The sequence below is a fragment of the Macrotis lagotis genome, chromosome 5, assembly GCF_037893015.1.
Source record: "Macrotis lagotis isolate mMagLag1 chromosome 5, bilby.v1.9.chrom.fasta, whole genome shotgun sequence".
Taxonomy (NCBI): domain Eukaryota; kingdom Metazoa; phylum Chordata; class Mammalia; order Peramelemorphia; family Peramelidae; genus Macrotis; species Macrotis lagotis.
In genome coordinates this window covers 30,744,430-30,769,549 of record NC_133662.1, presented here as the reverse complement: position 1 = coordinate 30,769,549, position 25,120 = coordinate 30,744,430, and the positions used below count along the sequence as shown (strand labels likewise).

The window sequence follows — 25,120 nt, the reverse complement described above, 5'->3', positions numbered from 1 at the left end:
ACATGGTCTCAAGAAGTAAATTCTAAAGGAATAAATGCAAATTCTACTGATAATAGTTATAGCTAACATTAAAATGATGTTTTAATTTTGCAAAGTAGAAAATAACAGGGTGAAAGATTACAACTGCCAAACCTTCCCCAAAACCTCTCCAACAAAATGATCGCCAAAAAGACAAATAGAATTCAGATCAGGAAAGTCGAGTAAAATATATTGCATCATTTTTCCAGTCCAGGGCAGCTTGGGAAGACATAAAGGAAGATCTGAAAAAGTTACATGGGGGCTGGCCTATTATGACCAGGATTCTTATGACACAGACACACAGACACACAGACACAGACACACACACACACACACACACACACACACATACACACACACACATATGTATATGTATATACAGTGTCAGTAAAGAGACAACATCAAACTTTCTAGAGAAGCTGAAGAAATTTTCTCAGGGATAAAAAGGTAATATGAAGGATATTTTTTTCCTCATTGTCATTAGATTCTTTTAGGAAATAGGAGAAAGAATGGAATGGATTGAATATATTACTATTCTGTTTATCAAAAGACTCTCAGTAATAATATTTGATGGCTGGAAAAGAAGATTTATTTTCTTCTAATTATGTATTGTATTTCATATTTTATTATTTTCTCTTTTTAGGTAGAACATTTATTTAGGTGCATTTTCATATTTAAATTCTAAAACAAATGTTTTAAGTTAAATTCAGTGTATTTAGATTTAGAATAACAAATGCAAACTTGGATATTAAAAAAAGTTGAGTTAATATTATAACACAAACTTTTTAACTTAACTTAAAACTCTCAGGGATAAATTAGAGATCCTAATTTTAGAAAATATAACATTAATAGCAACAAGTCCCAGAGCATTTGAAAAACATAAATAGGACAGACAGATAGATCAGAACAGATAGTCAGACAGACAAGTCAGACAGATAGATATAGTTTGAAAGACTTGCATTTGTTTGTAGTATGTCTATTCTTTCTGTCATGTTCTGCTTGTACAATTTGAAGTATAGAAATATTAAAAAGAAAAATTTCTTGTCTAAAATAAAAACTATGGAAGGGATTAAAAAACTGAAATCTGTGTACTAATTAACCATTATATTTTTCTGATCCTATTTCCAATTTTGAAGAATATATTCAATCTTGAAAATATGGAATCAAAGCAAGTGAGTGTGTGTATGTGTATGTGACAGACATACAAACAGAGATAGACAAAGACAGAGAGAGATGCATAGAGACAGAGAATCAGAGACCTAGATAGACAAAAAAGAGGGAGAGAGATCTAAGAAAGAAAGCAGTGGGATGAAAGTCTTTACAAAGTCAAAAACATGAAAAACCCTTGTATTCTATTATTTCTTTATATATTCTGAAGCTTGTTTTCCTCTGTAAGCATTTAATTAACTTTAGTTAAATGACTTTATAGTTACGATCTAATGCAATATTGATGCAAATGACAAGAAATTTAAAAACTTGAAATAAAGGGAAATCTAAATCCTCTGTGTTGTATTTAGTTAATGTTTGTCTTTTAAAAAATGTTGCTAAAGTAAAATAAAGTAGAAAAGTATAAACAAAGAAAGCAAAAGAAATGGATGGCAAAGAAAAGATAGCATGGGAAAAACTGCATGAAGGCTCAGCTCATTAGTTTGGGAACAATAATGTTCTTTTCAAATGGTCTCAGAAACCAGAAATGGTAACACCTACCTCAATGAGAGTAAAGAAAAAGCTGATATGCTACTGGGTTGGTGCTTTTTAAAAAAAAAGAACAAAGTTATCAGTTTTATAGGGGAAAATATTCTGGTTCAGGATCCAATTTGCAGAATATCTTGAATCAGTCCTTTGAAGCTTATTTATTCTACATTTGTTCTGCACATGTTTCCAAAGTCAACCTGTTGATCTCTGGGTCTTAGTTTTCTCATCCATAAAATGATGATTACAATTCTGATAGCTTGAAAGATGAAATTTAAGAAACTGGAATCCTACTTCTATGCAATTAGTTTGGATTTTGAAAGAAAGGGGATTCCAATAGAACTGACAAGAGATATAAGTAGAATCAGCTACTAGAGGAAATGTTTTTTTTCTGGTGGTGTCAGCAGGTGTTATCTTTAAAAGTCTGAGACATTAATACTGTGGAATAGGAATTTGTACAAACTTGTTTATTGAAAAACCAGTTGTTACATAAGTGTATGAACAGGATGAGTGTCATGAGAACCATTTCATTACCAAAGAAGTAACCCCAGACAATTCAATATGTCAACCCACATTTCCAAGGCACCCTTTCAAATAAGGTCTCAATTTCATATTTCAATGGAAATAGGAAATATTTTTAAATTTAGGAAATTTAAATAGGAATTTGTTTTAAATAGAAAAATATTTTAAAAGTCCAACTATTGAATTAGGAAAAAAGAGTAACATGAGTTGTATTATAAATAACACATTCAACTTTATAAGTTTTTTTTTAATAAAGCAGATCAGTAAAATTCTAAGAGACAGGGCCAGAAAATCCAGAATTAAAGAAAGTAGAGGCCATTGTTGCCCTCTTAATCCCCAGGGGAATGAAAATTCACATAGGTTTGTCTAAGTAGAACTCTGGGGAAAAACTGGGAAAACAGCAGTTTGTCTTTCATATCTATGCCCTCCTATCTCTCCTCAGCATCATGTTCTCAACTGAATCCCTCTCCAAGCCATATCAGACACAAACATCTTATTGAAGGGCCAATGTGTAGTAGTAAAATGGGTTTAAATCCAGGGTTGCTACTTTGCAACCATACAACTATGGGCAAATCAATATTTCTGAGTCCTCTGTTTAATGAACTGAAAATGGGATCTAACAATAACCATTTTACTTATTTCAGGGTTTTAAAGAAAATATTCTTTAAACCTCACATTAGGTTGCTGTTATCTCTCCCATGAGTGACTATATTCAAAAAAAGAAAGTGAACCTTAATCTCAGCTTTCTCATCTATAAAATGAAATTTTATTGAGCAGTCTGTGAGGTCTCATCTAACTGTATTTATGATTTTAAAAACAAGTAGAAGAATCAAAGAAATTAGTCTCTAATGGATAACTTCCTGCTATCTTTTGTTCCTAGCTAAAAGAGGTACTTCAAGACCAAGAATTTTCTGTGGTTGTTAAGTCAGTCTGGACTTGATTATCCCCTTTGAATCTAGAAGGACTCTAGTTCTATGTTTTTATAAATATGAAGAAAAGAAAAAATTCCTTTCATCCTACCAATTTGATTCTGCTAAATGTACTTATAACATGATTCTAATTGTGTCCTCTTTAATGTATCAACTTTTTTTAGCTATAGTATTAAAAAAAAGTATTGGATTTGTAGTAGGAAAAAATTTGAATCCCTACTCAACCACCTACTGTCTGTGTGGCCCAAGAAAAGATACTTACCTCTCTGGGTATTGGTTTCCTCACCCATAAAATAAGGAGATTGGACTTGATGACCTCTAACTTCTCTTTCCATTCTATATCTAAGACCAGAATGGAAATACACTATTTTATTCTTATTTGGTTCAACCATGATGAAATCCAAATTGATCAATACAACAGACCCCAAACACTACATCTTCTATGGTCAAATCAAAATGTAATCAGATCATATAGAGAAATTGTAAAGGGTTCTGAGAAGGCTTCCTTGACCCTTAAATTATCACCCCTACTTCCTGGAACTCATATCTGAAATTCCAGTGCTAAGAGATTCATTAGTTAAAATAACAGAGTGATTTCTCTACAATAAAATTATAGATAGGTTACTATAGATATAGATGGGAATGGAGATATAAAATATGTATATAGATTCAGGCATATTTAGGATCATATTCAGTTCTATAACATTTATTCTATGAGGTTTACTCACCAATCTACCACATTGTTTTCATTATTATTTTTGAACTAGTATTTGCTGACTATTAGGTTCCACTTCACATCTATCAGATTTGTTAAAATGACAAAAAAGGGAAAATGATCAATGTTGGAAAGGTTGTAGGAGGATTGGAACATTAATACACTGTTGGTGAAGTTGTGAACTAATCCAGCCATTCTGGAAAGCAATATGGAACTATACCCAAAGAGCAATAACCTGATCATCCCTTTGATCCAGCAATACCAATACCAGACCTATATCCAGAAGAAGTGGAAAAAGTTCCACATGTTCCAAAATATTCATAGCAGCTCTTTATGTGGTGGCAAAGAATTGGAAATTAAAGGGATATCCATCAATTAAGATATAACTGAACAAGTTATGGTATAGGAATGTTATGAAATATTACTGTTCTATATGAAACCAAGAATGGTCAGACTACAGAAGCTTGGAATGAATTACAGGAAGAAACAGAACCAAGAAAACATTGTGCACAATAGCAACAAAATTGTGAGCTGATCAGCCTTGATGAATGTAGCTCTTCTCAGAAGTTCAGAGAACTAGGACAACCCTAGGAAATCAGCTGTAGACAATGCTATCTCTATCTAGAGGAAGACAAACAAAACAAAACAAAAACAAGAAAAACCCTACAGAATCTGAATGAATACTACATTCACTTTTTAAAAAATGTCTCTTATTATTTCTTTCCTATATCATGGTTTTCTTTCTTTTCCCTTAATCCTAAATGACTAACCTGTAAACATGTTAAACACCAATGGGTATGTACAATATTCACCTAATTGTTTGCAACTGAGGGGAGGGGGATGGGAAGGGAGGGTGGAAGGAAATTAAGTAACTTAAAAATGTGCAGATGCATGTGGATGAAATTTGAAAAACTTTCATAAGATCTAATTGGAAAAATAAAATATCAATTAAAAAAAGAAATTGTGCGGAAATGTTAAGTGATAAACTTCTCTATCCAAAAATATCATTTATAGACAGTGTAGGAATTCACCCTAATAAGTATCAAAAGTCAAGTATTGAACTTTTAAAATATGCTTTAGAAATAGCTATTTACAAGCATTTGATTCTAAAGTGAATTAAATTAATGGCATTATGGTGGCTTCTTGGTGGTGTAGGACATAGAAAGAACATTGAATTGGGGTGGCTAGGTGGCGTAGTGGATAAAGCACCGGCCTTGGAGTCAGGAGTACCTGGGTTCAAATCTGGTCTCAGACACTTACTAATTACCTAGCTGTGTGGCCTTGGGCAAGCCACTTAACCCCATTTGCCTTGCAAAAACCTTTAAAAAAAAAAGAACATTGAACCTGAAGTCAGGAAAACCTAAATTGAAACAGTTAGTTGGCTATATATTTAGGAAAGTTGGATAGCTTCTGACTCAATTCAATTTTCTCATATGCAAAATGCAGATAAAATAGTACATTATTCCCTGGGTTGCTATAAAGCACATATGAACCAATATTTCTAAGATAGCTATACATCATAGCCACTATTAGTCACTGTTTCTGAAAAACATAATTCAAAAAGCATTATCAGCTATGAACAGCTTATAGGGGAGTTAATGAGACAATATTCAACTGGAAAAACTAAGTTAATTAGGTGAGCTTTGGAAGATAAGGTTGGATTGAGAAAGGTCCTGAGAGGGGATACCAACAGAGAGAGGAAGTTCAGATTAAAGGACTATGGGAGCTAGGATTTCTTGAGCTCCTATGGAGTATTTTGTGATTACTTCCAGGAGGGAATGTGGCAGTCAGGAATAGGAAAAGAGAGCTAAAATAAGGAACGGGAAAAATTTGCTTCCAATGGACTTACCTGGAAGTTGATTCTTAACCCCTGGTATAAGAAATGCTGTACAGTAACCCCACTGTTACTGAGAGAACCCAATTTCCTATTTATGTTTTGTTAATCTTTTAATCCTAGGAAAAAAAACATTTTAATCCTCAAACTGCCACAAACCTGGTCTCCCACCCTCCTCCACTTTGTGGAGTGTTAGGGTTCCCTTGAAGTATGGGCCAGGAAAGGATTTCCTCAGCTTTTCTCTTTTAGTGCGTCTTTGTCTGACTACCAGGGAACTTGGTGTCAAATACCAGGGAACAATTAATAGATTAGGGAAGTTGATACATAGACCATCCATCTCCAGGGTTTTGAACACAAGAACAGTCAGTTCGTAGGAAGCAACATGATCCTTAGCCTTTATTTGTGGTGCATGTAGGATTCCCCACACTCGCACAGACACCATTGCTTGGAGTCCAGGTGATAGCTTTCTCTCCCAGGGAAATATTTTCAGAATACTGTAAGGTGAGTAGAAAACTCTGTTGAAAAAGAATTGGTGTTTAGAAGGGAAAAGAGAAGTAAGTGGAGAGAGAGGAGAGATATAAAATGAGAGGTAGAAAAGAGGAAGGAGAATTTAGAAGAGAGGGAAGGAGAGTAGAAAGGAGGAAAAAGAGAGAAGGGGAAGGAAAGAAGAAAGAGAAATGAAAAAAGTAGGACAGAGAGTATTGAGAGGTCAGGGAGAAGAGAAGGAATGAAAGAGGGTGAGAGAGAGAGAGAGAGAGAGTACTATCTTGATAATAAACTAGTTCTCTCTCTCTCTCTCTCTCTCTCTCTCTCTCTCTCTCTCTCTCTCTCTCTCTCTCACCCTCTTTCATTCCTTCTCTTCTCCCTGACCTCTCAATACTCTCTGTCCTACTTTTTTCATTTCTCTTTCCATATACCTCACCTCCTTTTACTCTGTTGTTTGACTTAGGAAATGGAGATTGAATTTATGAGGTTGTAGGTTACCTAGTCCCACAAAAATTGAACAGGAGAGTACTGCATGATTCCAAATATAGGAGGTCAGAAACTAAAACTTGACCCTGGCACAGAGAAAGTTAGCTCTTTGCCAGATAAAATCAAAAAGTTTTGCCAAGAAAGCTTTGAGGAAGAGATTTCAGTTCAGAAAGTTCACAGCTGCTCTTAATCTCTGTCTTTTTTTTTTCAGTTGGGGGTGAGGTTGGCAACTTTTCTTTCCACTTGTTAACAGGGTAACAAATTTGCCTAGGAAGTTAATCAATATTTTATGTTTTGTTTTGATAAGCCATTTTAATAAGCCAATACCTGTACCTCTGTAGAAAATTAGGGCTTACAGGAGCTAAACATAATGGACTCCTCTCAAGGATGACCTACATCATGTGAGTTCCTTGACAGCAGGAACTGTTTCAGGTTTCTACTTGTTTCTCATGTCCTTAAAAAAATTTTGCACTGAGTAAACTCAAAATAAATTATTTTAAATTCATTCCATACTTTATTGAGCTCTGAAAATTGTTGCTGAACTCTCAGTACTGAAAAACATAATTCTTCCTTTCGTCACAGTGCTGAATATTTTGTGCCAAATTGGGCCAAAATATAAATTTCACAAGGGATCAATTATAGTTGCAGTTTATATTAGTCTCTTCTTAACTACTCTATAAATGAATCTAAAAACAAATAACAAATAAAACCTGCAGAAAACATGCATTTTTTCAACATAGCATCAATACTGGCAAAAATCATTCTAAACAATATTTTGGTATTACAAATAATACTATTGCAGTGTATGATAGTACTCAAGGAAGGATTTGCACCTTTGGTTAGTTTTTTTTTTTATTCCTAGACAGCATGCCAGATGACTTCTATCCTAAATAACCAACTGTAAATAAAAATTGTTTCAAAGAAACAGCAGACTTGTTCATGGTATTCCAACTGACCTCACCAGGAAAAACCTAAAGGTGAAGATGTGTGCCGGCATATCCAGTTGAATACAATTGAGATAATTAGCATTGTGGTTGACTTCTGTCATCATGTAAGCATGACTGTAGCAACACACCCCTGGTGTACAATGTTACTCATCTCCTGTACACAGCCTCTGCAGTCAGCTTCATTCATCTTCTGCACGGATGAAGCCTCCAGCTCTGAAATCAAAAGAAACGTGAAAAGAAATTTCAATTGCTGCTACAGTTAGACCAGCCTCACTATGTCCCCAACATAACCTATTTGGTTAGTTAAGAGGTTAACACAGGAGACAGATACTTACCTGAACTCTTTCCAAAACTCATCCAAATGCCTTTAAATAATGCTCTAAAAATTCTAGATCTACAGAATTGCAAAAAAAGAAAAAGAGTAAAACAAATTTCCAGCCCAAGACAACAAAGAAATTTGGAATGAAAAGTTCATGTCATCAGTGTGAGAGTAGACTGCACAGTCTAACAAAGGCAAACTGGAACAGGTCTCAGGGTGACTGAATCAGTAGCAGCAGCAATGACTGTTTCTGTACCTCTAGGACCACAGGTGGAAAAGGGATTATACAATAGGTCAAAAGGAAATTTTCAGGGGTTTGTCTATTGGCACCAACAGGGCTCTATCCTATTGCCTATACTGGAATACAGGTCACAGTCCTGCATCTTAGTCCTGGTACAAGGAGGAACGCTTGCCCACAGATCTTTAAGCTGCAGGGGAGCAGGGACCCTGGTCACAATTCCAGAATTGAAAAGAGTACTTGTGGTCACTCACAAATCAATGCACAGTACAAGAAAGAAGTAAACATGCCTCTATCTAGATCATACCACTTAGAAAGAGCCAAAAACTTACAGGTTCCCAGAATTACATCTGAAAAGACCTGCACAAAAAATCTGAAGCTTGGGACAATGGTCACTCCACTTGGAAAGAAGAGGCACAATTTAGCTTAGAGTTAAAAGTCAAAAATAGGCTAGGAAAATGAGCAAACAAGAGAAAAAAATCTGATCATAGAAACCAAACAAGTACTCAGAGGAAGACAACAAAGACAATATTCTTACATCCAAAGCTACAAGGAAAAATAGGATTTGATCTTAGGTCATGGAAAAGTTCGAAACAGCTTTTAAAAATCAAGTTAAAGAGGTAGAAGGGAAAACAGGAAAAGGAATGAGAGTGTTCCAAGAAAATTATGAAAAAAAGTTTCAACAACTTGGTAAAGGAGGTACACAAAAATACTGAAGAAAATAACACTTATAGGCCAAATGGTAAAAGAAGCACATTAAATCCAATGAAGCGAAGAATTCCTTATAAAGCAACATTGCATAAATGGAAAAAAATATTCAAAAATTCACTGAAGAAAACTACTTAAAAAGAATCAGCCAAATGAAAAAGGAGGTGTAAAAGCTAACTGAAGAAAATAATTACTCAAAAATTAGAATTGGAAAAGTGGAAGCTAATGACTATATATATCAGTCCAACAAAATCAAAAGAATGAATCACTGGAAAAAAACAACTGACCTAGAAAGTAGATCCAGGAGAGATAATTTAAGAATTATTGTATTACCTGAAAGTCATAATTAAAAACAAAACCCTAGATATCATCTTTTAAGAAATTCTCAAGAAAAACCCTCCTGATATTCCAGAATCAGAGGATAAAAATTGAAAGAATCTACTCATCACCTCCTGAAAGAGACACAATATGAAAATGCCCAGGAATATTATAGCTAAATTCCAGAAATCCCATATCAAGTAGAAAATATTGCAAGCAGCCAAAGAGAAACAGTTGAAATTTCATGAAGTCACAGTCAAGATAACACAAGATTTAGCAGCTTCTACTTTAAAGATCTGAGGGATTGGAATATGATATTCCAGAGGGTAGAAAAGTCAAAATTACAAGCAAAATCACCTACCTGGCAAAACTGAATATAATACTTATGAAGGGAAAAGTGGAAATTCAATGAAATAGAAGACTTTCAGTAATCCTGATAAAAAGACCAGAGCTGAATAGAAAATTTGGCTTTCAAATACAAGTAACAAAAGAATCATTAAAAAGTAAACAGAAAAAAAATCATAAGGGCTTCAAAAAGGTTAAACTACTAATATTCCTACATGAGAAAATATTATTTATAACTGAAAATCTTTCTCATTATTAGGTCAATTAGAAGGAGTATAAAGTACATAGACAGACAGTAGAGGTGTGAATTGAATGTTTAAGGAAGGAGAAAGAAGAATGCACAAGGAGACAAGAGAGAGAAAAGTAGAAGGAAATAAATTATCTGAAGTTAAAAGAGATTTTACAGAGGAGGGGAAAATGAGGGAAGCAAGAAAGGGAGCAAATGAACCTTACTCTCATTGGAATGGATTCAAGAGGGAATAATATACAGACATAGGTACAAAAATCTATCTTACCCTACAGGAAAGTAGAAAGGGAAGGAAATAAGATAAAGGGGAGACTGATGGACAAGAGGAAAGTTTTAGGGAGATAAAAGTCAGAAAACACTTTTGAGAATGGGAGAGAGAGAGAGAGAGAGAGAGAGAGAGAGAGAGAGAGAGAGAGAGAGAGAGAGAGAGAGAGAGAGAGAGAGAGAGAAGGATAATTGGGGGAAGACAGAATGAAGGGAAATATATAATTGGTAAAAATTAGTGTGAAAAAAACATGTTATAATGAGTTTTTCTGATAAATTCTTCATTTCTCAAACATATAAAACTGAGGTAAGTTTGTAGAATTAAGAGCCATTCCTTAACTGATGAATAGCCAAAGGATATGAACAGGCAGTTTTCAGATAAAGTAATCAAAGTTATATTTGAGTCATATAAAAAATGCTCCAAATCACAATTGATGACAGAAATGCAATTAAAAACAACATTGAGCTACTACCTTACACTTGTTAGTTTGCTAATATGACAGAAAAGAAAAATGAGAAATTTTGGAGAAAATATGACAAAATTAAAACACTAAATTACTGCTGATGAAGTGTATGCTGATTCAGCTAGAGAGCAATTTGAAAGTATGCCTAAAGGGTAATAAAACCTTGCATATCCTTATGAGGTCTGTTTCCCAAAGAGATTAAAAAAAAAACAAAAAAAAGGAAAAGGATCACGTGTAAAAAAAATTATGTCAGCTCTTTTAGTAATTACAAAGAATTGAAAATTGAGAGGATATTAGTCAATTGGGTAATGGTTATACATATTACTATGTATATTGTAATGGAATACTATGATGATTTAAGAAATGATGAGCAGAAAAACCTGGAGAGACTTACATGAATTGACACAAAGTGAATTGGGCAGAATCAGAACACTGCACATAGTAATATCAGTATAGTATGATGAGTGGAGGCAAAGAGGCAGAACAATCAATGGAAAGGCACAGGGACTCTAGAGATGGAATCACTTGACTGAAAGAACAGAAAACTGCTTAATGTTTTCATTGATAAAGAAAGAAATATAGAAGGAGGAAAATGTTTTAAAAGGCATGAAATTCCAAACAGAAACCTTTATATTTGATCCTGTGGTATTAGGAAAATACTGCAGTTAAATCAATAGAGTTAGACATGCACTTAATGAAAATCATTTTGAAACTTGAGTGGAAGCAGGATTGACTGAATAGAAATGAGAAATATGGAACTATAAGGGTTTGAACCAATGTGATGGTTTTATGAGTTGGGAAAAAACTACATAAAAAAGACTGTAGCTATTATTCAGTCTTTAAATTCATATTCAACTCTTTGTGATCTCAACTAGGGGTTTCTTGACAAAGATACTGTTTTTCATCTTCTCTAGCTCATTTTATAGATGAGGAAACTGAAGCAAACAAGATTAAGTGATCCAGGGTCACCCAGCTACTAAGTGTCTGGGTCAGGATTTTCATTCAGTAAGTCTTCATAACTCCAGACCAGGCATTCCATGGTCTGGAGGTTCTAGCTGCCCTCAGGAAAAAATGTTATGAAGGATTAAAATTGTAAGATTTGATATCAGATTGTACATATACATATACATATATATATATATACATGCACACACATATATAGTATGAGAAGGTGAAAATGATACCAAGGTGGTTAATCAGGGTGACTAGAAGGATGGTGATGCTCTCAACAATAATAGGAAAGTTGGGAAAAGAGGAAATATGAAGAAAATTTAATAGATTATTGGACCTAGCAAATTTGAAATAACAATAGAACATTTAGTCCTTTTCTTTATTATGTATTTTTTATTTTAAATTTAAATACAAAATTCAAAAAATGAACAATGTCACATGCAAAGTCATTTAATTCACGATCTTCAAAAAGTGGTTAATGGGGGCAGCTAGGTAGTACAGTGGATAGAGCACTGGCCTTGGAGTCAGGAGTACCTGAGTTCAAATCCAGCCTCAGACACTTAATAATTACCTAGCCACATGGTCTTGGGCAAGCCACTTAACCCCATTACCGTGAAAAATGTAAAAAAAAAAGTAGTTAATGATATAGGATTGGAGTTCATGAGAATGGTTAAGACCCATTTATGTATATTTGGGAATGAGTGCATAGGGATGAAAATAAAAATTTATGGGAGCTGATGAGATTCCCCAAATTAGATTATAGGCAAAAAAGGGGACCTAGGACAAAATCTTAGGGACACACAAGATTAGTGGTCATGACCTTAATAAAGATAATTCAAAAGAGACTGAAAAAAAAGGTCAGACAGATAAGAGGAGAAGTAGGAGGAAACAATGTAATGAAAACCTAGACAGAAAACTGAATCCTGGAAAAGAGGATGGCAGACAGCATAAAATGTTACAGAGAGGTCGGAAAAGATGAGAATTGAGAAAAGACCATTACAATTAGCAATTAAAAAATCATTGGTAAATTGTCAAATGGTGTTTTAAATTGTATAATGTTTTCACAACCCAGACTACAGAGAGCTAAGAAACGAGTGAGAGAAGAGAAAATAAAGGATCTTAATATGGAAAACTAGGTTAGGTGAGAAAGAGAAGAGAGATTTTAGGATGGTAACTAGCTAGAATTGTTGGATCAAGGAAATGTTTTGTTTTGTTTTGATTTTTTCCTTAATGATTTCCTAGAGGAATCATGCTGATTTTGTAAGCAGCAGGCAAAACACTAAGAGGAGAGGAGGGATTAAAGATATGAGAGAAAGAGAGTAAAACAATAGGGGTAATCTGATAAAGAAAAATTAGAGAGAAAAGAATCAAGTATGCACATAGAACTTTCTTTGGTGAGGAAAGGGGATATTAAAAATAGAAATAAGGAGGAAATAATGGAGGAAGATGCTCAAGTGATATGCAATGAGGAGGAGAAGAAAAGAGGGATCAGCATTCAGAATCTTCAAATGAGAGTAGAAAGGGATTTAAAAGATCTGAAATGAGTATTCAGTACACTTAATTGAATTGATTAAAAGGATTGTTTTGGTACAATTAGAGGCCAGTTAAGGTAATAAATTTGTAGTGAATCTTAGCTTGATTTTAGGAAAAAAAAATCCTGCCCTCTTTTTTTTGCAATCTTTAATCTACAAATGTTGCCCAGGACACAGAAGTTAAGTGATTTGTCCAGATTCGCATAGCAAAAATATGAGAGGTAGGATTTGAATCCTGGTCTTACTATGGGTCCAGCAATCTAACCATGCTTTCTTCTACCTTTAATAGCAATTAATACATATGCATTGAATTTCAACAGTAGACTGAAGAAAGGAAGAAAAGGAAATTTATTTTATAATGGAAAAAGATTAGTCCTAGAATCAGAGGTTTTCTTGGGTTCAAGTCCTACCTGTCTATTCTTGGCAAGTTACTAATTCTCTTTAGGCCAGTTTTGTCATCTAGAAAGTGAAGGTTAGAAGAAACATCCTCTAAGCATAGGTATCCAATCTTTTAACTCTTCTATGCTACATTGCCAAACAAAAACTTGTCAAGGACTACACAAACAATTTAATATTTACCTATGACAACAATGTAACCCATATTACCAATGAGTATAATAATAAAATGTAAAAATGCCACATGCATAACTATGAGGGCTGCATGCAATTGTAGGTCATGCTTTTTATTCACCTGTCTAGGTTCACTTCCAGAAATATGATCTTCCCTTTTCCTCTCTTACCTTTTGGATGAAGTAATACTTATTCAACCACATTTTATTTATTCTGATTTGCCAGTCATTTTTCTCCAACAATCAGAGAGTGAACTAATTGCTTGGTGCCAGATGAAGAAAATAATCACCACCAAAACTATGCCAAGCAATTTAATTGAATGGATTGGATGTTAGAAGATAGAAACAAACTTATTTTGAAACAATGATTGAGTAGTTTCCTTTAAAAGTTAGATAAATGGGGGCCGCTAGGTGGTGCAGTGGATAGAGCACCAGTCCTGGAATTGGGAGTATCTGAGTTCAAATTCAGCCTCAGACACTTAAAAATTATCTAGCTGTGTGGCCTTGGGCAAGGCACTTAACCCCATTTGCCTTGCAAAAACCTAAAAAAAAAAGTTAGATCAATGATATCTTGGGTTCTATGTTTTAATACTATTACACTTTTATTTTTACACTTGAAGGAGACAGTAAAGCAGGGGAAATCTGAGCAGACATAAATATTATAATAATTTCCCTTTTTTTCTGTATTGAGACAAATGTTATAATTCTTTTCTTATTCTGTATTGTTGTTACAAGCAATGCCCTATAAAACAAGGAATGTACCTAATCAACATACATTTTTAAAATAATTAATCTTTTGAAGTTGTTAAACTTTCCCTCTGTTCTAGTCTTCTATGTAATCCTATCTAAATTAGTGTCTACAAGTTATCTCACCAAGCCTTCCTTGTTATTCTTCATAAATTTCTTGAGGCTACCTTGTATTAACAAACACCCAAATCCCAGTCAAACTGATGCATTCAGCTAAGGTACCATATATTCTTAACCTCAATTTAAGAATATAAAACTAATCTATAATTTTTAACTCCTCCACTCATGTGCAGGAACACAATTCATCTCCTGAGCAATTCTCCCTGCCTCATTAGGGCTCCACAATACCAAGAGAATCATAAAAATCATTGTCAAATATAGTTTTTAGGCAATTATGCCTAGAGATATGAAGAGGCAACTAAAAATTTTAGAGAGGTAAAATTTCTTTTCAAATTTAGTGTGTGTGTATGTATACATGTATACATATGCCTGTATATGTATTGGAGAATTAATATAAACTCACAATGGAGAATTTATGAGAATTCATATAAACTCACAATGGAGAATATATATATATATATATATATATATATATATATATATATATTGTTTATGTGAGCTCACACAAATTCACAAGTATAAAAAATATCCAAAATATTCCTTCAGAAACACAAGTTAAAATAGGCTGGATTCTTAAAGGATGAATGGAAAGTATAAGCTATAATTTGGCAAAAAGTGAATATAAAAATTATTTTAGCAACATTCCTTGTTCCAGTAGTAGAGATGTAGACATATGGCAAAGATATTTATAAGGATAAATGTAAAGGACTCAATCTAATGAGAAAATTCTGAATATCAGAGTCAAGCGGCTTAACTTAATGGCCTGAATAGCTTGGATTTCAAAAGAGAAGATATTTTTCAAAGGGACCCTTGAAATCAAACATATCTGAAGTAATAGAAATTACCCTTTCCTCTTTCAGAGATGGGTTCTTTCTCTCTACTGATGTTTCTGGCTGCTGTGATTCATCAATCTACAGGACTGGTAAGGAACTAATATGTTTCTAATTGAAGGAGAACAAACCCTTAAAAGACCCACCCCTTCTAAAAGAACAGGAGTTTCAACAAGAATGGAGCAGAGTGAATGGAAATTCAAAATTTGGGAATTTTCATAAAAAAAAAACCTCTTCACCAGGAATACTTAGAGGAACCTATTATTTAATCCGGACTCAGGACAAAGCTAGGAGCAAGTGAATGGAACCAGAAACAGTGAAATGTTGGGTATTTTGACATGAAATGAGTAGCATATAAATTGCATATGAACTTCAAAATGGCACAAGAAATGTAAGACCTTATGTTGTAGTATTTAGAGAGGCACCCTTTCAAAGAGTTAGTGAAAAACTGAAATCAAGATCTCCTCTGATATATATACACAGGCTATGTGACCACTTAATCTCTCCATCTCTCAGACAATTTCTATATCAAGAATTCTCCACACCAGTCACTCAACACCTATTTATTATATAAAAAATATGTAAAAATAAGATATTCAAAGTGTATCTAAGGTTTTTCATGTAGTTTTTAATCTTTTAAAGCTTAAATTTTGGGGGAAATGCTGTATACAGGATAAATCAGAAATAAGTATTAGAGGCACTAGCATTAACTGAAACTGAGAAAGGATTGTTGTAGAAAACAAGATTATTTCTGGGACCTGAAGGAAAACAAAAGCCAGGAGACAGAGATGAGAATGAAGAGGATTATAGGTATGGGAACAGCTAATAAAAACACCCAGAGACAGTACAAGGAGTATGTTGTATGAAGAACAACAAGGAGATCATCTCTAGGTTGTAGAGTACATGGTATAAGCTGTAAGTGAATTGGAAAGATAGGAAGAGAATTAGTTATGAAGAATTTTGAATGTCAAACAGGAGGATTTATACTTGATCCTAGAGGTGATAGGGAACATTTGAGTTACTTTAATACACAGAGATGATATAGTCAGACATGTGCTTTTAGGAAGCTTAATTTGTCAGTCAGTGAAATCATACATTTAGGAAAAAAATTTAAATGACAAAAATATTATAAAATATTATTTTTAAGTCAATAACTCACATTTTTATGATAAGTATAGTATTAAATATTTTAGACCTCCAGGAAGATCTGTACCTGAGGATATATATAGTGATTTATCCTGATTTATCCAACAACACATACTACTCCTAAAATAGAGATTCTTTAATTGGAATCCATGGACTTCCAAATAGTTAAAAAACATTTCAAGGGACACATGACCTTGGATGGGAAAAATACAAATCTATTTCAATATAATTTCCTTTTCACTCCTAATGCATTTATATTATGAATTTAAAATCATTATCTGAAAAGGGTCCATAGGCTTCAGCAGTGTCAAAAAATATGACAATACTAGATTAAATTAAAAATGCCTTAGTGAATACAACACAAACAACTCAAAGGACTAGAAGGAACACAGAGGACAATACAGCAAATAACTGATTACTGTTTAATTTTCTATTAGAATTTTACACTTCATAGAAATTCACCCCCTATAAAAGAAGAGGAGCAAAAGAAGATCCTTGAAAATCATAATAATATAAGAAGATCAGTGATCCCAATGGCTAGCAATATGCTGAAAATGGTAAGTCACAGAGAGAGAAAGAAATATGTAAAATCTTCAAAAGTAGCTCCAAAACAAAAGACGGGCTATGTTAATATTCTTTCTGTGAGAACTAGCATGATTTAGGAAGTACTCTGCAGCCAGTGACTTCATGATCAAGTACCAATTCATGATCCTATACTGTTCAACATTTTTATAAATTATTTGGATGAGTCTGTCAATCAACAAGTATTTATTAAGCATAAGCACCTACTTTGCATTGTATCCTGTGTTAAGTGTTAGGGAAACAAAAAGGGAGGAAAGGGAATGTTCTCTGATTTCAACCCAATGGGGTTTTGGACAAAAACAGCATAATTAAATGATCTGAAGATGAGCTGAATCTGCAATATAAGCAGGTGAAGGAATAGTTTACACACTGTGTACATACACAGAATTGAAATTCAGAATGGCTAGGACAAATTAGAATGTTGGGCCAAATGTAAAGAAGAATATTAATAAAAAGTCCTACCCAATTTTGCAAGTAGAGAATTTTTTTTTAAAAAGCATGCCTGGACATCAATTTATGTTTTAAAAAATAGAAGGTCTAATGGTTTACAGTGACAAGATATCCAAAAAAATCTTAAACTGCATTAAGAGAAACAAAGCATTCAGGATGACATGAGAGTCTTAATCATTCAGATTTACCTTACTCAAACCAAATATACAAAACTATGTTCTTGGAACCCTGTTTGCATTAACAAGCTGAAACAAATTTAGAAGTGGGTGATCAGGATGCTGAAGAGGCTAGAAATTATGTTTATATTTTGAAGATTATTCCTTGAATGAAAGGAAATGGAATTTTATTTCAAAATGACATGTTAACTGTCTTCTAATCTTTGAAGCATTATTATGTGGGAGAGAGATTTGATTCACCAAGCAAAATATGATTGTGATCACTCATAATCACAAGTGTTTATCAGTTTAAAATGCCATTTTCCCTTGTTATCCCAGTTTTTTTCAAGAGTACCAGTTCAGAACTATAATAGGGCCAACTCCTCCTCCTCTTGTATGAGCATTATATCTCAGTAATCAGCCAATGATAATACAAATATAAATTATATGTATTTCCTCTGTTGATTGCCTAGACTTAAGAAATCAATAATTCAAATGAAACTTAAAATATGTCCTCTATTTTCAGCAAACTAGTTATTAAACACTTATCAGAACACTACTGAGTGGAAAGTAGGATAAGTGGATCTAAGAAAGAAGGAATAAAAAAGTAGGAGAGGAGCTTTTTAGTTGGCAGAAATATGATTGGATATTCCTTAATAATCTTCTCTCAGTAACCCATATGTGGTTGTAGACTCATTGTACAGTGCTAAGAGAGTTGGAGGCAAAAGACCTGAATTCACATGCTAATTCAACTATTTACTACCTATATAATTCTAGATAAGTTATTTAACTTTTTTTGGCTTCACTTTCTTCCTCTATTAAAATTAATGGATTACAGAGTGACTAATTGGGAAAGCTGTGTATCAAAATTGTACATGTATAACCTATATTAGGTTAATTGATATCCTAGAGGAGAGGGAGGGAGGGAGCAAACTTTACAAAACTGAATATTTTAAAACTGTCTTTATAAATAATTAAAATAAATTAAAATTTAAAAATAATGTATTTCCCAAAGAAGTCTAGTTTAATCTCTTTACTTTGTTACTTATTAGCTTACTAGTCTGCAGTAATGCATAAAAATAATTGTGAGTTAGACTGGATACTTCCCAGCTCTAAATGTATGCATTAAAAATATTATTCTGAGATAATTGCACCAAAACACCAAAGGAGTTCATAGGACAAAGTATGCTAAGAACTTCTCTTCTAAATAAATGAGAACAGAGCTGGTAATAGCTACTTCACTTATGATCATAGAGAAAATTCCTATGTGTTTCTAAATTGCTAGAGATCAAGTAGTCTCTCAGGAATGTCTTTTCAAATACTCTTTCCAAAGTTTTTTTTTTCCTTTAATTCCAAAATAGTACCTGGAAATAAGGTAATCTCCCAGAGGTTTGCTCTAGTCTTAGTATGCATGCTAAATAACTCACTCAGGTAAAATTAGACTAACTCAATATAACTCCATATACTGAGATCACCATTCTGACATAATCAGTATACCATATGTGGAGTTTTTTTTTTAATTATTCCCCTATAGAAATAAAGACCCAGTTCTTTCTTCCCTCTTACTACACAAAAGCATGTCTTCAAAGCAAGCACTTTAAGTTCTAGACATCTAAATCAATTATATTGATAGAGAGATAAACCCAAAGAAGAAATAGAGGCATTTTAACTCATATAGGCTTGCAAACTAAGAAGGAAACTAGCAAAAACAGGATAAAAAGAACACTTAATTGAGAAACAGGAGACCAGATCTTTAATTCTGAACTGCCATTAATAATTGTATGATCTTAGGCAAGTCAGTTAACTTCTCTGATCTTTCATTTCCTTAACTATAAAATGAAGGAGTCAAATTAAATCGCTTTTGAGGCTTCTTCGAACACTAAAGCTCTAAGGAACCTTCAAACTCTAAATCTATGATCTTGTATGAGTATTAATTTTATGATCTTTAAGCTTCACTTTCCAACTATCTCCATTCTCTATTGCCTAGGCACCATCTTTACTGTTTACCAGTCCCATAGATTCTGTACCTGAGAAGCCAAACAATGAGTCAGGTGTTATGCTAAACAATGGGATTACAAAGAAAGGCATAAATAAGCTAGTTCCTTGCTCCTCCTTTATTATAACCTTCCTCCTAACCTAATCACTTATTTGTCATTGATTTCTCTGGTCCAAATTCTTTTTTGCTTAGGTCATTGTTAGAAATATATTGGAACCTTTATCCCAGATATTTCATTGCTAGGCATATACCCAAAAGAAGTCAATGATGAAAAGGAAAAATATAATAGATAGATAGATAGATAGATAGATAGATAGATAGATAGATAGATAGATAGATAGACAGACAGATAGATACCTTAAGGTAATGGAATATTGCTAAATTATCAGAAAAAATAAATATGATGAAAACAGAGAAACATGGAAAAATGTATATGAACTGGCACAAAGTAGAGTAAGAACCAGGAAAACAATATGTGCAATGACAACAGCAGAAATAATAAAGACTAGGTATAAGTAAAGAATCATAATTCAAACCACAAACCATAGGTCTTCTAACTCTAAATTCAGTACTCTTTAAGAACAGTTTATGTACAAATGACAGAATATATGTTTCACATTTTCAGTCTGTCAGTCAGACATCAAGCATTTAGTTGCCAGACACAACATCTTAAATTCCTCTCTCTTTTCTTTCCTTAAAACAAAAGGGACAGTTGAAAGGCAACTTAAGATCAATGTCACTGATTCTGCTTCTGCAGGCAAAGCAATTTAATGAATATTCTGCAATGATATGTGATCAACAAGTATATATCTGTTTTTATGACTCTTAACAGTCACATAATTGAAAAGTAACACCTTTTTCCTTTACTTACAGCAGACAAAAGAAATAAATCACAAAATATAGACTATATGAAGTTTCAAGAGAATTATTATCTGCCCATTCACTCCAGTACAAAAACTTATTAAAAAGTGGATGGTTTTCAGCTTCATATGAGTTCAGTCATAATTAAGACTTTCTAGTATATAAATGAACTTATTTTTTTATTTTTTTAGGTTTTTGCAAGGCAAATGGGGTTAAGTGGCTTGCCCAAGGCCACACAGCTAGGTAATTATTAAGTATCTGAGACCAGATTTGAAGCCAGGTACTCCTGACTCTAAGGCCAGTGCTTTATCCACTACACCACCTAACTGCCCTATAAATGAATTTAAATTGTGAGTCTAGCACAACTCACTGACAAGTCCATGGGATCCATAGGATACCACAACAGCAAATGTAGAAGATTCATCACCATTCTTCCAAAGTCAAGGATTCGGTCACTGGATCACAAAATCTTAGAATTTCAAATTAGAATAAATGTTACATACCATCTAACCCATTTCTTTGATTTTAATGATGTAGGAAAAAAGACTCAGATAATATATGTGACTTGTGTAATGTTGCACAAAAATATAAAGGTGTATATATATATGGGCATATCTACATATAAATGAATGCATCTACAGTACATACACAAATAACATTCTGCTTGAAAAGTGCTTGGTGCACCTTATTTCATATTATTTTTATCTACATCCATGTGAAATATGAGAGATTATTTTTATAGTTGAAAATGTGATGTGCTTGATTTCTCAGTTTCATGTTTCTAAGATACCAATATTATATAGTAGAAATAATGGAAAAATTTGGAGATATACAGACCAAATAGGAAGGCTGTTGCATTAAAGCATAAAAAATAAGAGATGGTTCATTTTCTGGAATAAAAAAGTAACATAAAATATGTCCTTTTTCCACCGAGGAATGGAGTCATGAAGCTGCTTCGAATGCTCAAAAGCGGGCAGATAAATGTATGATTAAAGTTAGTGAATTTTCTAATAGATCTATTGGTGGTAAGTAAAGATTTACAACATAAATTTACAACACAACTCTATGAGTTTAGAAATGTCTTGAAAGAAAATTCTAATGATGGCAGGATGACCAGAACTTTTCTCCAGTGTGCTGAAATGTAGCAGGAACTGACAGTTCTTAAAATCTTTTACGTTAAAAAAAAAACCCTAATTAAATAGAAACTGATAGAATAATCAGTTAAAATAGGAAACAACTATCAAGCATTATCTGATACACTCTTGCTAAATTATTTCTTTTCCAGAAAGCTGCCAGCACACCCATTCACCATAGAGATTTTTCCAGTGAATTTTGTGGTAACATTTCAGTCAATCATTCAATAGATATTTACTAAGAGACTAACTCCTATGTATCAAACACTTAGCCATGGGGGATACAAAGTACTCAGTGCTGGGGGATACAAAGAAAGGCAAAAGGTTAATCTCTGCCCTCAAGGAACCCCAATATAATGGGAGAAAATATCACATATTTAAAAGATTGAAAAGTAGGGATCAAGGAAGAGAGGGATACTCAGCTTAGGGGAAAGATGAAATATTATAGCCAGGAGGGAAATTATGAAATAGCATTCCTGAGTCCTCTCTTGGATAGAGATATCCAATGAACATCATTCAACCTCTCCAAGCACCAATAAAATTATGGGATTAGATATTCCTCTCAAATATTCTATATACTAAGTGCTGGGCTAGCTACAAAGATATAAAAGTCATAGTTCCTGTATTTATAAGCTAGTAGGCATAGTTAAGACACATCAATATGGTACAAATCAGAATTATGAAATCTTTTGTAATAAGAATTGTAATAAGAATTGTAATTGTAATAAGAATTGTAATTGTAGATTGTAATTGTAATAAGAATTGTAATAAGAATAACTAAAAGGGAAGAAACTTTCAAGTTTGGAGTAGGGGAATACATAGGAAGAAATTATGGAAGATTAAATGGGAGAAGTAGTAAGTATATGTTAGGTCTGAAAGTATATGTTAGTTGTCAATAAGCAGAAATGGTTTGGAGATAAATGTCTGAAGAGCTCACTTAGCCTGGAAATAATTCAGATCCATTCTCATGTTTATCTTCACTGCTTAGAAAATTCTAAGTTGTGCCTAATTTCTATTAAAAAACATAATTTTGTGTGAAATTCAAAAATTTGCAAAAGAATTAATGTAGAAAATGACTTTTACATGTAATTGAAAAAATAAAATTATAAAAGTAATAATTTTAGAGTTCTAAAAGATTTCATGGGGACAATCTAATTCTACCTCCTAGTAAGATCAGGAGACGGCAAGAATATATAATGGAAAGTTAATTTGACCCTGAATTACAGGGTTTTAATTTGATATTCTGGCTCAGACACTAAGTATGTAGGTGGCAGTCCTTGGACAAGTTACATCACTGACTTGAGCCACAACATCCTCATCTGTCAAATAATTTGCCAAAGCTAGCTTTTGCTATCCCTCTCAGCTCCAGATCTGAATATGCTTTGGAATATTCTTAGAATTCCTGCTGATAATAGTTCTATGCTAATATAAATTTTCTAAATCACTTTCTAGTGTACACAAAAAGGCTAGGTTCCATTAAAATAATAGGTCTACTGTAAAGAATTAACTGGTAATTTAATGATCTGAGAAGTCATATAGTCTGAATATCTGTACTTTGTCCCTAGGTTGCAGTGTATGCCTTTGAAGAAATATTAAGACAAGCCTTTTTTTTATTTTTACAGATAATAATTCATAAATATGAATATAGTAGAAATGCAAATATAGGTTGATAATGATCTTTCCACACCACTCTGTGAAGTACTCATTGTAAATATTTAAATATTTTTGTTATCATTTTACAGAGAAGGAAATTGAAGTCCAAAAGTGAAATGACAAAACTAGGAATAAATGTTGCAACATCTTTAAACCTAGCCTATTCAAAATTCATGTCATAAACTTTCCAGAATATGAAAATTTCTCTGCCAGATGTAAAAATTAAGGTATAGCCAGAGAATGTGATTAGTTAACAACAAATGGTAATTTTTAGGGCAAATATATACCTATTTTCCTATGTTTTTTACAGTCTTGTACCCTTAGTAAAATTAGGGAGTCTAAGCAATTTTTTTCTTCTCAGGTGCAAGATGTGGTGAAAATATATTTTTATCAAGCTTTCCAGTCTCCTGGGAAGATGTCATCCTTGCTTGGAAACTACAGAAAAAGAATTTTATTTATGGAGTAGGGGCCACCGAAGGAGATAATCATTATCTTGCTTATACTCAGGTATGAATTATAGCACTGTGACCTTTCACTGATTTTCAAACAGAATGGAATTCATCACCCAACATAAAACTCTGAGCAGAGTATGCTATTCATTAATCTTTGTTGAATGAATATTGAATATTTGAATCTAAGGTATTTCTCTTTTCTATCCTAACCCACTCCAAAATGGATGATTCTAAAAAGCCAATGTTTCTTTGTGATCTGAGTGGTGATATATTTAAGAAAGATGTTGAAAAGACCCAAATCATTCTGAGGCAAAACTAAGTAGGGAAAGCTTGTATTTGATGTTCTTTTACCTCTTTTTCAGGACTTAAAGAAGGTTATCTTTGGTTATCTTTCATCGACCAGAAACCAGTCTTTGATATTTAATATTAACCTTCATTAGACAGCTTTCTTAACTGCTCAGAATGATCTTCATGGGTCTGCTGATTTTAACATTCTCCATAGAATAATAGGCAGTGATGCTGATATGAGTGCTGCAGAGGTGCTTCAGCATATTAAATTAATCAGAAGGGTTATTTTGAGTGAATTACTTCATTAAAAAGATTCCCTATGAAGAACTTATGAAAATCATTAACTTTGGAATGAGAGGACCTGAGTTCAAATCCTACCTCTGAAACTTAACACCTCTCTGATCTTGAAAATATCATTTAGCTTCCCAGGACTTCTTGTATTCTCATTTGAAAGATGAAAGATATTGGGCTAAATGACCTTGGAGATCATATCCAGTTCTAGATTAATGATCTTAATGATCCTTTGACTTGGGAATTGTAAACTGCTTGAGGGCAGATAATGTCTTTTGCCTCTTGCTGAATTTCCTAGTGCTTGGCACAGTACTGGCACATAATGGGTACCTAATAAATGTTTATTGCTTTATTGATCAAATGAAAGACATTAAGAAGATTGCATTGATAGAGGAGGTATGAAATGGCTACCTTTATAATGTCCTTTAAATATCTAAAAATCTAAGTGTGGCCTAACAAAATGGATAAAGAACTAGTTACAGACCTGGGTTTTTGTCCTGCCTCAGATATAATCTGTGTTTATAATTCTGACCAAATCACTTAATGTCTCAATATTCTAGATCTTTCTTCAAAATTCTAAGTTTCAAAGAAAACATTTACCTGCCTTGATAGAGGGAATTCCATTAAGTGTGTTAATACTAATTTTCTTAGGCTAAAAATGAAATAACAAAAAGTCTTATCTATGAAGTTTTATTCTCTAGGATCTTACCAAAATCATGGGTGGGTGATAATAAAAATATCAACCCTGATAAAAAAATTGGGGTGGGGGAATTTTTATATGAAAAGGACAAAGAATCATAAACTGAGTTAGGCAACAAATGAGATTTTATAG

General features: G+C 33.2%; 1 protein-coding gene and 1 long non-coding RNA gene across 4 annotated transcripts in view; one reads left to right on the top strand and one right to left on the bottom strand.

Annotated features, from left to right (window-relative positions):
* Positions 1–291: 291 nt before the first annotated feature.
* The window catches only part of LOC141523738 (cysteine-rich venom protein-like), a 66,152-nt gene continuing 41,323 nt past the window's right edge, over positions 292–25,120 (top strand). Inside the window, exons 1-5 of one of the 2 annotated variants that reach the window (XM_074237170.1) lie at positions 292–465; positions 15,312–15,373; positions 16,865–16,984; positions 21,406–21,496; positions 23,619–23,764. In XM_074237170.1, the coding sequence (XP_074093271.1) occupies positions 15,314–15,373; positions 16,865–16,984; positions 21,406–21,496; positions 23,619–23,764 (417 nt within the window). In that variant the 5' untranslated portion in view covers positions 292–465; positions 15,312–15,313. The remainder of the gene's footprint in view (positions 466–15,311; positions 15,374–16,864; positions 16,985–21,405; positions 21,497–23,618; positions 23,765–25,120) is intronic. The other variant, XM_074237169.1, reaches the window with a different exon arrangement.
* Positions 6,632–25,120, bottom strand: part of LOC141523740 (uncharacterized) — a 121,384-nt gene continuing 102,895 nt past the window's right edge. For both annotated transcript variants that reach the window (XR_012478573.1, XR_012478574.1), the window contains one exon: positions 6,632–7,842. This is a non-coding gene — a long non-coding RNA (uncharacterized LOC141523740). The remainder of the gene's footprint in view (positions 7,843–25,120) is intronic.